Source organism: Meriones unguiculatus, chromosome 20 (genome assembly GCF_030254825.1).
Source record: "Meriones unguiculatus strain TT.TT164.6M chromosome 20, Bangor_MerUng_6.1, whole genome shotgun sequence".
In the NCBI taxonomy this organism is placed as follows: domain Eukaryota; kingdom Metazoa; phylum Chordata; class Mammalia; order Rodentia; family Muridae; genus Meriones; species Meriones unguiculatus.
In genome coordinates, this window is record NC_083367.1 from 30,404,770 (window position 1) to 30,417,712 (window position 12,943).

The 12,943-nt window shown below is 40.4% G+C and overlaps 1 protein-coding gene across 5 annotated transcripts in view; it reads right to left on the reverse strand.

Annotated features, from left to right (window-relative positions):
- Ncoa7 (nuclear receptor coactivator 7) overlaps window positions 1–12,943 on the reverse strand; it is a 137,520-nt gene that overhangs the window by 42,390 nt on the left and 82,187 nt on the right. For 3 of the 5 annotated variants that reach the window (XM_060373689.1, XM_021648930.2, XM_060373691.1), the window contains exons 5-10: window positions 12,369–12,476; window positions 7,306–7,419; window positions 6,162–6,287; window positions 4,589–4,773; window positions 1,135–2,174; window positions 161–329 (exon numbers count right to left, since the gene is read on the reverse strand). In XM_060373689.1, the coding sequence (XP_060229672.1) occupies window positions 161–329; window positions 1,135–2,174; window positions 4,589–4,773; window positions 6,162–6,287; window positions 7,306–7,419; window positions 12,369–12,476 (1,742 nt within the window). The remainder of the gene's footprint in view (window positions 1–160; window positions 330–1,134; window positions 2,175–4,588; window positions 4,774–6,161; window positions 6,288–7,305; window positions 7,420–12,368; window positions 12,477–12,943) is intronic. The other 2 variants (XM_021648931.2, XM_060373690.1) reach the window with 2 other exon arrangements.

Here is a 12,943-nt window from a genome sequence, read left to right on the forward strand (position 1 = left end):
TGTGTCAAAATGACCATTTAGAAGGAAACCAGTATGTACCCTTCTAGAAGTTAAAAAAAAAAATAAAGTTGTAGTTAAGGAAAAGCTCTACTCAAGAATAAAATCAATAGCTAGAGATAAACTATCCACAGGCAGAGAACATTGTCTCAGCCCTGCTCACCTCTCCCGGGGAACAGCAAACCAGTACTCAGGCTGCTTTCTTCTCTTGCTGTACTGCTGGACCATGGCGGTGGTGTGGCTGGCAAAGGATTTTCTCATTGGTTTTCCCACTTTGATGCATAGAAACATGGGTGGGGTCTTGCTCTTTTCTTCTTTGGAGGGAAGTATATCTGAATCATATGTGAGAAAGCATTCTTCAATCCTGACAGCACTGGCAAAACTTCTCACCACCTTACAAAGGGGTTGGCTACAGGTAGAAACACGATCCAGCAACATCATATGAGACCTAATGAAACATCAGGTTTTCTTTGGCATGTAAGTACAACCTGTTTGCATGTTTCATGTTGGTCTGTGTCACACGGCATGCTGCACACCAAAAGCATAACAGCCTAGACAGGGACAAAAACTATAGAACCATAATACCTCACAAGCATACACCATAGTGAAGAGCAGTGAGGCCTCAGCCTACCACAGCGCAATTTGCCTTAGAACTGAATTAAGCATCTTCTGCTGGGTATGCTGACACACACCTTTCATCCCAGCACAGGAGGCAGAGGCAGGTGGATCTCTGTGAGTTGCCACCATTTAGCCCTGGCCTACATAGCAAGTTCTACCAAGGGTACACGGAGAGGCTGTCTCTCTTTCCTCTCTCTCTCTGTTTCGACTTTAGATTTAGGCATTCCAGAAAGAGAAAATTGCTTAAAAGAGTAAAACACTTCTGAGATAGAAATCTATATTTTAGTTCACGTTATAAATAGATACTATGTTTTACAAATTTTTACCTCAGTCATTAATGCTCACTGAGATTCAGCCTCAGTAAATAAAGTGGACCATGATCAAAATCGTAGGGCTTCTATGCGCATATATGTATCCACACACAGGGGAAGGTACATACACATTCATACAAACTACACCCCCCCCCCCAAACAAACCATCCATCCCAAAACCCAACCAACCAGCCAACCAACAGCTTACCTTCAATGGGTACCTGAATTCGCTTTAGCAGCCATAACTGAATCTCAGATTTGTTATCCATTTGTGCGCCTTGGCAGCTCTTGTCTAGAGATAATTCCAAAGAACCCAGAGCCTCTTTATTATTAATCCCAGTTTCCTCTGCACCGGGATCCAGTTTTGAGGACAGTCTCTCGCGCTCTTTCACCCAGATTGCACCTGGCTCTTGGTTGCTCTCAGGTAGGGAATCACCTGCTTGGGGAAGAGAGCTACTAAGCATGATGTCTATCCCTCCCGGTTTATCACCTTTGGTCTCGCTTAGTTCTGACTTCCGGACAGCTTCAGAGAGCTGTGACCCGTCTTTGTTTTTATTTAGGTAAAATTCAATGAGCTTAACTTTATCGAGATCTTCGTGTATCTTCAGCGTGTTTTCCTCCTGGTTTTCTGGGGATCCAGGCTGCTTGTCCCCTTCTAGCGCTTTATCTTGCTTCTCGCAGGTCTCTAAATCCAGGGCCCCCTTCAATTCAGCATCATTCTCTAGTCCGGTGAAGTTCGGGGCTGACTGCACCTGCATTTTCTTTGCAGACGTGATAGTTAGGAGCTCTCCCGTCGTTTGGTCAAAGGAAAAACATTCCTTTGTAGTGTCTCCTTTGTCCATTCCACTCCCAGGCTGAGAAGAAAGTTCTTCCAAGTCCACGAAGTCCTCGTCTTCTCCTAAAAGACAGTTTTCTTTGGCTGTAGGTCCCAAGGCAGCGTGGGAATCGGAGTGTCCCTTGCTGAGCTGCGTCACTGAGGGAGACGCGTGGGCTGTTCCCTTGGAAGGTTCCAGTTTCTTTAATTTCCATGACTCGGAGCTATCCTGGGGCTTTGGATGTGTACATTCTGTGGGTTCCTCGGCGGAGTCCACGGAATTGGGATCTAAAGCAACGGCTCTCTCCCCATTCTGCTGTCGTTTTTCCTTGTTGATGGATTTGAATTTACTGAATGGATTGATATCCTTCTCTGAAGCCAGGTCTTCCCATTCTCCAGGCCTGTACAGAGGACAAAGATCCTGAGGTAGGTCGCTGTTGGGGCAAAAAAATGGTGGATGCACATGGAATGTTAAAAATAAAACCAAAAACAAAGTGGAGGAAAGGCAAAACACAAGACAAAACTCAACCACAACTCAAACCAAAAATATACTCAACTTAAATTAATGCCAGAAATGATTTCAAAATAAGGAAATGAGACCAAGAGATTGATAACAAAATAAAACATAAGTCAAGCAAAAGGAATGGCAAATGGATGAACCATGTGGGTTGTGCCTCCTGGTAGGTCACATGGATACATTCAGAGCATGGATATGTTACCTGAAAGACTTTCCAACATGAGATTTTTGACAGTTACAAAATTTTGGTATTCACAAAGGGAAGGAGGCCAAAGGAGAGGAATGATTTTAGTGTCAATGACTAAAATTCCTTAGGAAGTCAAATGTTTCCTTTTTTTTTTTTTTTTATAAATCAGTAAAAGTTAGAAATCAAGGCATAAACCTGAAAGGTCCCTTCATGTCTCAGCTCATCTAACTGTTCTCTATGAGCCAACTTTGTATGATACTTTTTGTTACTTGACTTAAAATTGCATGTTTCTAAGTTAAAAAACCCTACTACTTGCAAAGGAGATACAAAAGGTAACTTCCATTATTACCAGAAGTAATAGCACTCTGCAATTTAAAGAGCAATAGAAAAATAATTTTTACAGAGAAGCACTTAAAATATTGCATAAGTTTTAAAGCATTTTAAAATTTGTAACAGTAACAGTGTAACAACTGATTTCTCAACTGAAACACATTATCCTGAGATGTAGTCAGTTACCTTACCGTACCCTACTAAGAGATGCTTAGAACCCAGACCTAAATTATATAAAAGATTTGCTATGGACGTTCTTCCAAGTTCAAAATAAATGTCCAAGACACTATGTATTTTAGTTAGGTTGGTAGTTTGTTATAGTGTGTTTATTTTGTTGTTGTTTTGTGTGTTTATTTTGCAACATGCACTGGCTTTGAACTTACAGCCTTACTTCCTAGACCTATCAAGGGCAAGGATTATGGCATGTACCACTACACTTGTCCAAGAAAAAAATATATTTTAATATGACTGGACCTCTCTAGAGGCCCCTGCATATTGGCCTACAACATAAGTAGCACTTTTCCTGGGTTCACAGAGATACCAAACTTCTTTCTAAAAAGAACACTTTCATTCAGTATTAGGTATGCTTTCTAAAGGAGCCAGATGGTTTTTTGGTGATACTTTATCCATTCTAGCTTTAAAAGAAATGCTCATGCCACTAAAGTAACTAAGTTCCAAGCAGTTTTGAGTTTAAACAAGGACTCTCTCTGCAGAGTTATTTTATAAGCCATTTGCATGAAAAGCCTGGGCTTTTCCCTGTAGGAAATGAAAGTCCATGTAAACGTTATGGTCTACTAAATAGCTTAAAAGCTTTAATTCATCCTCCAATTTAAAATGCATTCACTGAGTCTTAAAAGCCTATGCTAAAATATGGCAGTGACTAAGTGTTCTGTAGGACTGTGAAGACGCTAAGGGGACTGACTACTTTAGTGTATATCCAGGATATGTTAGTGTGTATTCTAGGATATCCAATATCCCAGAAAATACTGAAGATGCTTTGACATCAGTGTTAAATAAGTTAGTGTGATAGAGAATCCTCTCATAATGGACCTCAGAATTTCATTTGGCAGGTTAAAGACTGAGATTTTCCTGCAGATTAAAGAACTCAGCTCTTCACATTCTTGACTAAGAAGCAAATGTTTCTTCATAAACATCTAAGCTCCTTCCTTTCTCCCCTCTGAAGGAGAATGACCTGAAAATACACTCAAGTCCATTCTCACTAGCCTCCCACCTAGCCTTGCCCACTTCTCCATCCTTGCTCCTCTCTCCCCAGTCCAAGCTACCAATGCCCCAAGTGAGCCCAGTTTAGCCACCTGCTTTTTTGTGCTTGCAGCTGCCAGGCATTGCTGGGGCAAAGCAGACAATGGTGTCAACTGGTTGAGCTGTTAATTAATGTTTCTCTAGATTCAGCCAGGCAACTAATGAGGATCAATAATCCTCACAGTTGTTCCTTTCCTACTTTCCGAGGCAGCTGGACCTATTAAATATCCCTCCCCGCAAAACAACAAAACCTGAATGTGCGGATGGCTTTCTTTGTTTAGTCACCCCCTAAGCCCCTTTCTCCCTTGCCTTCTCCTTCTGTGACTGCGTCTCTATCTCTCTTTCCAGGTCGAATTTAAGTAGATATTTTTTTCCTTTACTATTTTGGATGTTTAAATTTTACTAGTCATTTCCACTTCTCACTTTTCCACCTCACAACACAAAATCTCCACCTCCTTTTGGTTTCCCTCTCCACTGTCCCTTGCTTCTACAATGGCCTGGCCTCACTTTGAAATTCTCAAGCTCCTGCTCTAAGAAGAAGAAACGGCTCTTACGATGGTAGAGCATCTTTGATCTTCATGTGGGAAATGTCGTTGTACAGGGCAATGGAGACAACCTCTTCCATGGGGCAGATGAGACCATATTCTTCACACCCGTTTTCAATCACCAAGGGGTCAGACTTATGAGGGTCAAACATGATATTGTTAGGGGTGACAATCATGACGCCTCCAACCACACCCTGCAGAAGGAAGGAACAGAAGATATTGCTTGGGATGGAAAAGCGTTCCCCAGCTGCCACAGAACCTCTGCATACTCTGTCCTTCCACTGACTCCGTGAGCCACAGTTTCCTGTGTGACAATCACACCCATGTCAAGACAGCTAGAAAACAGGCTGGAGAGTCACAACCCTGGTGGCTTTGGAAGAATCGGGGCAGAGGCAGCTGCCTGTTGCTCACACAGCTGCAACCGGATGCCTGTGCTGAGAGCCTGCCTCATATACTCACGCCTCATGGGTCCCCATTTCTCTGTCAGCAAGATAGCAGACGGTCCCTTGCCCATTCATGATTGAGAACGTGGTGCTTTATAATGAGCTCAGCAAGACGCGTCCGCATCTCTCACACATGTGCCGTGCTGAAGGGGAATCAGAACCACGGTGCCAAAGGACAGCCCCAGTATTTTTGTCTAACACAGTCACAAGTCTCATCCCCAGGAAAATTCAATATAAGCAGCACTAGGAAAAACTTCCAGCTCCCTCCAGTTTGTATAGCTGCATTGTGGGAATTAGGCAGTGGCCTGCAGACTGTCAAATCTGAAGCTTTCTCAGGCTATGTTGGAGATCTTGCTGACCAGCAAGACAGTATCTACCAGGGACCATCAGAGAGACACCCATTAGCTAAGTCAGTTGATACTTTTGATGAGTCTTGTAATTATTGTTGTGGTTCGGGAATCATTCATTCTTTTCTTTTCAAAAGTTTCTCTGTTTGCAACCTGATAGGAATTCTCAACTTTAAGCACAGAATATTAATATGGACCTTTCTTCAGAAGTTCACAGAGTTCAATTTCTTTTGTAAACAACAACAATCAGAAAACTAAAAACATGATATAGCTGAAATAATTTTTAATGTTAATATCACCAGGCATCAACCCAAAGCTGAAAACTTCGATTTCCTAGATTAGAGGCGAGATCATTACATGAATAACCTTTTAAGTACAATGCCTCACTAGTTAAATTTTAGTATTGTTCTTATTTTATAGATGGGAAAAGTAGACAATAAGGATACCCAAATACCTTCCCTCACATTTTAAATATAGCAAGTGGTAGCGTTAGAATTTAAATCCAACAAATATTTGGTGTTAAACTCAGACTCTCTAAGAATTAACAGGTCAAGAGCTAAAAGAAAAATTGAAAATCCAAGACCACAAGGCTCATATTTCTACTTAATGAATATATTTGCTCCAATGGGTAAAAGGCCAAGTAACGAGCAAGAAAAATCAATGAATTTTTGTCAAATCCTGCACTGCAGCTGTGGGTAAAATGTTTTAATGGAGCCTTCCTTCCAGCAATGCTCAAGCTTGGTTGGTTTCTGCAGCTTTCCTAACCAGTGAAGCCATCAGGGTGATGGGTACCTTTCCATCAGTGAAATACCGACAGTTCATCTTGAGAAACTTCACAACACCTGGCTCATCTTCCTCGGAAGTCGAAGATAACACCCTTTCGATGGGTTTTAAGGCCTTTCTTGCTAAGTCAGCATCCTTATGAAAGCAAAAATGTCCAAAATTAAAGAAAAGAAACCACCCTTTCAAACACATTATACCACAAGTATGCTAGATCTGCTTTTCCTTCTTAAAAAGGCAAATAACACATCCTTCAAAATTACTCCAAAGCTTTTGTTTACTTTGTTTTCAAAAGTTTCTCTACTATTTGTAACCTGATGTGAGTTCTTTACTCTAAAAATAGAATATTAATACTTGCTTTAGAAGTTCACTAAAAGCTGGATTGTGCTTATAAACACCAACAATCAGAAAATTAAAATCATGATACAGCTCAGTAATTTATAATGCTAACATCACCAGCTCCAACACAAGTTGAAAATGTGCATTTCCTAAATTAGAGGTAAGACAGACAAGTAATCCAAATCAAACTAAGATTGAAAGATATATGTGAGACCATAAAACAGTTCCATTGAATATCTTAGGAAATGCTCAAGACAGAAGAAACTCATTCTAGATTACTGATTCCAATTCCTAGAAAAAGCACAATGTACTCACTTAATTGGGAATTTAGCATTGTGCTTTTGCACAGTGGTCCTCACTCTATGTGGTCCTCCCTCTAGTGGTCCTCCCTTGGGGGAGTTGAATGACCCTTTCATGGGGGTCACCCAAGGCCATCAGAAAACACAGGTTTTTACATTGCAACTCATAATGATAGCAAAATTTACAGTTATGAAGTAGCAAAGAAAATATTTTATGGTGAGGGGTCACTACAACATGAGGAAGTGTATAAAAGCATTGCAGCATTTTTTTTTTTTTTTACTGCTAACATCATTCTCATCAGGAAGGTTGAGAACCACTGCATTTTTACCTTTACCTTTCAGACCTTTGGTAAACAGGCATGCTGGGAGAGGATGTGTACTCTCAAGTGATGGCTACTTCCCTGAACTCACCACTTTTCAGAAGTTTTCAGACGTGATCTTATTAAATACACAGTGTACTGATTTCCACAATTAATCACAGAAATGAACTGTAGCTTGTAAGGTGCTAACATACATACAGGCAGCTTATCATATTCTGCATCTGATGACGACGGAGAGACAGTAGCACCAGGGGTGGATGACGAAAGCCGTAAGGTACTAGAAGGGACATTGGCATCTGGCACAAACAGGACCTGGGAATGAGAAAGAATGTCTGAGGTGGGAGCCAAAGTCAGGCAAGTCCTGAGCTCACACTTTGAGAACTCTCATCTCTGCACAATGTCCCCAGCGCCTCTGTAAGACCCACATAGCTTTCCATTCACTAATGAACGACATGGGGTCCTCAGAACTATCCATGAACTGCACTTAGCAATATACATGGCACAGCTCAATGGCTATGGCACACTGACGCTGCAGAATGGGTGAGCACCTGGGCAGTCCAGGTGAAGCCTGAACAACAGGCGCTGGAAAGGTGGGAGGAAACAGCTTTCCCAGGCTTGAGAATCATACAGCTTGAGTATCCCATACCTGAAATACTTGTATATATGATGGCTTGAATAGATATGACCCCTGCATAGACTCATGTTTGAATGCTTAGCCCATGGGGAGTGGCACTATTTGGAGGTGTGGCCTTGTTGGAAAAAGTGTGTCACTGTGGGGGCAGGCTTTGAGGTCTTCTCTGTTCAAGCCATGTCCAATGTGGCACACAGTCCCCTTCTGCTGCTGTGGATCCAGATGTAGAAAACTCTCAGCTCCGTCTCCAGCATCATGTCTACCTGGATGCTGCCATGCTTCCCACCATTATGATAATGAACTAAACCTCCCTGAAACTGTAAGCCAGCCCCAATTAAATGTTTTCTTTTAGAAGGGTTGCCTCGGTCATTGTGTCTTTTCACAACAATGAAACCTAAGACAATATATATGAAAACACACACATATGTATATACACACACGTGTAACTATATATAACATTTATATATACATATAGAAAGTTCATGTATATAAATTATATACTTTCATATTATTTATCATATCTATTTATTAATATATTAAATATATTTATTTAATGTATAATTTATATAAATATATGTAGAGGAATGTCAATTCAGACCTTGGTTGTTCTGGCAAAAGGTCATATCCAAAAACTTTCTATATCTGTGTGATCTGGCTGGAATACAAACATGCCCTTAATCAAAGAGACAGAGGCAAGTAGATCTGAGTTCAAGGCTAACCTGGTATAGAGCAAGTTTCGAGATAAGAAAGCTTAGACCCATGCATGGTTGTACATGCCTTTAATCCCAAACAATGAAGGTAAAGATAGTTTGTTGAAGGGAACACCCATGTTTGAAAGTGATGTCTAACTGAATGGTAGAAACAGTGATGAATCAGAGAAAGACTTGACAGAATAGGATATGCCCAACTCTCATGAGAACAGAGAAGAAAGGGAAGCTACTTAGGGGCCAATGCAGAGAAAGGGAGAGAGAGGGAGAGGGAGAGAGAGGGAGAGGGAGAGAGAGGGAGAGGGAGAGAGAGGGAGAGGGAGAGAGAGGGAGGGAGGGAGAGAGGGAAAGCGAGAGAGAGCAGTTTTACTGGGACAGTAATAGACAGGTTGCAGAGAGGAACAAATGAGCCAGAGAACAAGAAGGAGCCAGACGACTAGAAGAGACTGCTGGAGTTGGTTTGAGGCCAAGCAGAGCAATTCAAAGGCTGACAGAAAAGCCAGGTTGAATAAGGTAGTTAGGAGAAGTTTGAGCCAGAACAGTTGAATTGAACCCAGAGCTCAGTAGGAACAGGAAACAGTCAGCTTATTAAGAAGTAGGTCTCAGAGGCTGAAAACATGCTAGGTCTAGATTAGGTTGTACAGAGGTTAGAATCTTCCCAGACGAGGCCTAGGTTAGCAGAAGGAGGGAGCAAGCCTCCAAGACAACAATCTAACCAGGCAAATAAACGTTTTACGTATCTATATATCTGCATAGACTTTCCCTGAAAGCTCCAAGTTTAAGATGCCCCAAAGGGGCTTACGTTCAGAATTTTGAGCATTTAAAATTTTACATTTCCGCATTAGGAATGCTAAACCTTTATGAGGAGAGGAAAAGGCATAGCAGTTTACTAAAATAGGATACTCCTGCTAGGTAAAAATGGGACAAATCCAGGCTGGTAACTTTAAATCAGCACCTGAATGCCAAAGTATCAGGGGGCTTTGTATTTCAATGAACTGTATGAGACAGTACCAATAGAGCAATCCCTATGTTTTCTCTCCTGTTTGTATTTTATTTATATAAAAAGAAAACTATCGCAACAAGGGTATAGTGGTCTCTGCTACAAAAGAATCTGCATCCTCTACTGTTATTATGATACTATTAGTCAATATTCTCTCAATGAAACAGCTACATTTTGGCATAGACTTAAATATAATCTTAAAATAGTGACCTTTATTGTTATCGACAGAATTTGAAGCCAATCATTTAACACCTAATCTCAGACCAACAGAGTTAGCATTTCTATTTGCACGTTAGTTATTTAGACCTCACGTCACAGAGCTGATGAAATGGCTCAATGTTCATGGTACAAGCCTGATGACCTGAGTTCCATCTCTGGAGCCCAAGATAAAGCCAGATGTAACGTCACATCTACCATCCCAGCACTCCAAACAAGAAGATGGAAGGCAGAGGCAGGAGAACTTCAAGGAAGCTCACAGGCCAGCTAGCCTGGAGTAACCCAGCAGGGCCCCAGGAACAAGAGTAAGGCTGACTCATGGACAGAGTAGTGTGCAAGAAGAGAACTGCCTCCCGAAAGCTTTCTCTCACAGTGACATATGTGTGCACCCAAACTTACACATACACACACACAGGAAGAAGAAAACAAAAAACCAAACCAAAACAAAACCTAGTTTGAGTAAAAAAAACAAAAAACAAAAAAAAAAAAAAATGAGGTAGAACCAGAAAATACATTAAGACAAGGGTGAGAAAAATCTAAGTCAGTGGGATGTAAGAGGATGATTGAGGACCGGATACTGATGAAAATATGTGCTAAACAGTTATCAAACACCTACTGAGAGATTGCCTAAAACCACCTCTGAGTGTCTATAAACCAACACAAAGAGGCATAGCAGCAGCTGGCAGAAACTCATTTCCATAAGATGAAAACAAACGAGATTCTCAGAAGTGTAAGCACTCTCCTGCAGCTTCGCATACACTTTGTGAAACTCCATAGACTCCATGGTGTGCTAACAGTGAAAACAGATTCAGAGAGCTGCTCTCTACCATGCCATCGGTATTGGTTAATAGCAACTGCCAAGGCTTTGAGTTCAACCAAAGTCACTCACACGTGATTCTGGTTGTGTGGTCTTAGGACGTGGTGCTCATATTTATTTTATGTAGTTGAGCTAGAGGAAAGAATAATGCCCGTGACCTCTGGAAAAGGAACAGGTAGCACTGAACCAACTTCAGAGGGATAACCCTCCAACTTTCTGAAAACAGAGCACAGCAAGCTGGCTCCGGTGTAGCGATACTCACCCTCTACACACTGAGACCGATCCTCGAAAGCATATGGTCATGAATAGTTTTTAAGTTTTTAAGCTCCACAGCCTACTTCAAGGATGAGTAAATTGTGATCCAAAAGGAAAGTGGCTTGCCCAGGTCAGCTAGCTAATGGCAGGCTAGACACAAACAGATCTTACTTTGATAATTTTTTTTAGCAATGTAGAGAGCGCATATAACCGTCGTTAGTGACCTGTTGCATACTACCATAACTTAGCCTCAATGATTTTGTTTATCTACATAATATTTTAAAGCACCCTAAGTAAACGTTTATTGTTATTTACTTGTTTTAAACAGGGTCTCAGGTATCCCAGTGTGCTCTCAAACTCTCTATGTGGATAAGGATGACCTTGAACTTCTGGCTCTCTTTTCTCTACCTCCCAGATGCTTGGATTACAGGTGTATGTCAGTAGGCCCCACGCTAAATTAGTTTATTAGGTTTGAAAATAATCTTCAACCTTGATTTAATAAGTACTTTCTAGGCTTGCCATTATGGGTCAGCTATACATAATTCAGGAATACCCCATATTATAAAACACATCCAAAATGAAAATTTAACATGCCTATTTTTCTAGAAAAGAGTGCAGTAATTTCTGAAAAATGTTTAATGCTGATTTGCCATTTAATTAAGGGGTACTAATTTCCTCTTTCCAACAAGACCAAAAATACTAGGTGGCTAACTTGTGACCCTATTATCTTCATACACTACCCTTAAAGGAAGTACAAAGTACAATTGTCAACATTGCTTAAGTAAAGTTGCGTTTAAAATGCCATTATCTGCTCAGAAAGGATTAGATGCCCTTGTGATGTACAGATGCATGGAGACGTGCTAGTAAGTCAACAACAGAACCTGCATGTGCTCATGCAACCCAGTGCTTCTGTGGATAAGGCTGTACTCGGCCTCAGCGATGTGCTTTCAGTGACTGAGCTATTAACACATTGGTTGAATGTACTTTTGGAGTAAAAAAAAACAAACAAACAAGCAAAAAAAAACCCAGCAGAATATAACACCATATTTGGAGTACCAAAAGCTTACTGTTTTAAATAAACTAAGGAGGAACAGTCATACATTTGTCAGTTTATTTATGCTGACAAATAAGATATTAAAGTCCTGGAAGACAATGTAGGTTGGTTTTCTTGTGACTATCTTTTTCAGTGTCTTTCCCTGACCCTTTGGCAGGTGGACAATTATGGAACAAATTAAGATAAAAAAACCAAAATTATTTCTAAACTGAAATAAAATGGTGGCCATGTTTACTTAAGAGTAGACAAAATAGAACTCATAAATCAGAGTTAAACATTTTACGGAATACATGTTATGTTTGACAGAAAAAAATGTTATATTAACTTAAAACTCCTTCTGATGCCGAGGAAAGACTTTCTACCTAAGTTAATGATGGTGATGATAAATATGCCAATCAATCCCCAAGTATAAATCTCTGAAATATTTATATGAACTAAGACACCTTCAGAATTCTTGAATCTAAGGGAGAAGAATTAGTCACTGAAGATAATTCTGTGGCACCAATACCAAGTCATTTACTGTGGCAAAAAAAAAAAGAAGGCAAAATTTCTATAGTAATGTTCAACATAAAAATCATTACCTGGCCCGGGACAAGGGTGTGTGTGAAGAGTTTGTTCAGTTCCACTAGTTTATTGGGAGTGATGTTAAACTTCAGTGCGACAGAGTTGAGGGTGTCCTGGCTTCCGGCCTACAAGATTCAAATGAGTAAGTGTCACTAGGTAAGGCAAAAACAAAATCAGACAAACAAACAAACAACAAAGTAAATACAGAAAAGCAAAAATACTTAAAATATTTTCAATAAAGAACACACTCTTATTCATGATAGCAGTGAATGAAGAGCAATAGTTCCACCCAGATGTTGCATGAAAAGGTGGGGCGATTAAATTTTCTTTTTCTTTTTTTAAACTGTGCTTTGCTGTGGTGTGGTTGTTTTATGCTGATGTTATTTTGTTGTTATTGTTTTTGGTTTTTGTATTGAGACAAAGTTGCACTCCAGCCTGAAGATCACTAGGTAGCTCAACTTTGTCTTAAACTTATGGCCCATGTGCTTCAGCCACCAAGTGCTGAGATGTCACTTGGGACCTCCATGTGTGGCTCATTTACAATACTTAATAAAACTATCCTCAAAAGCATCTTAAGTGCAGTTCATTTCTG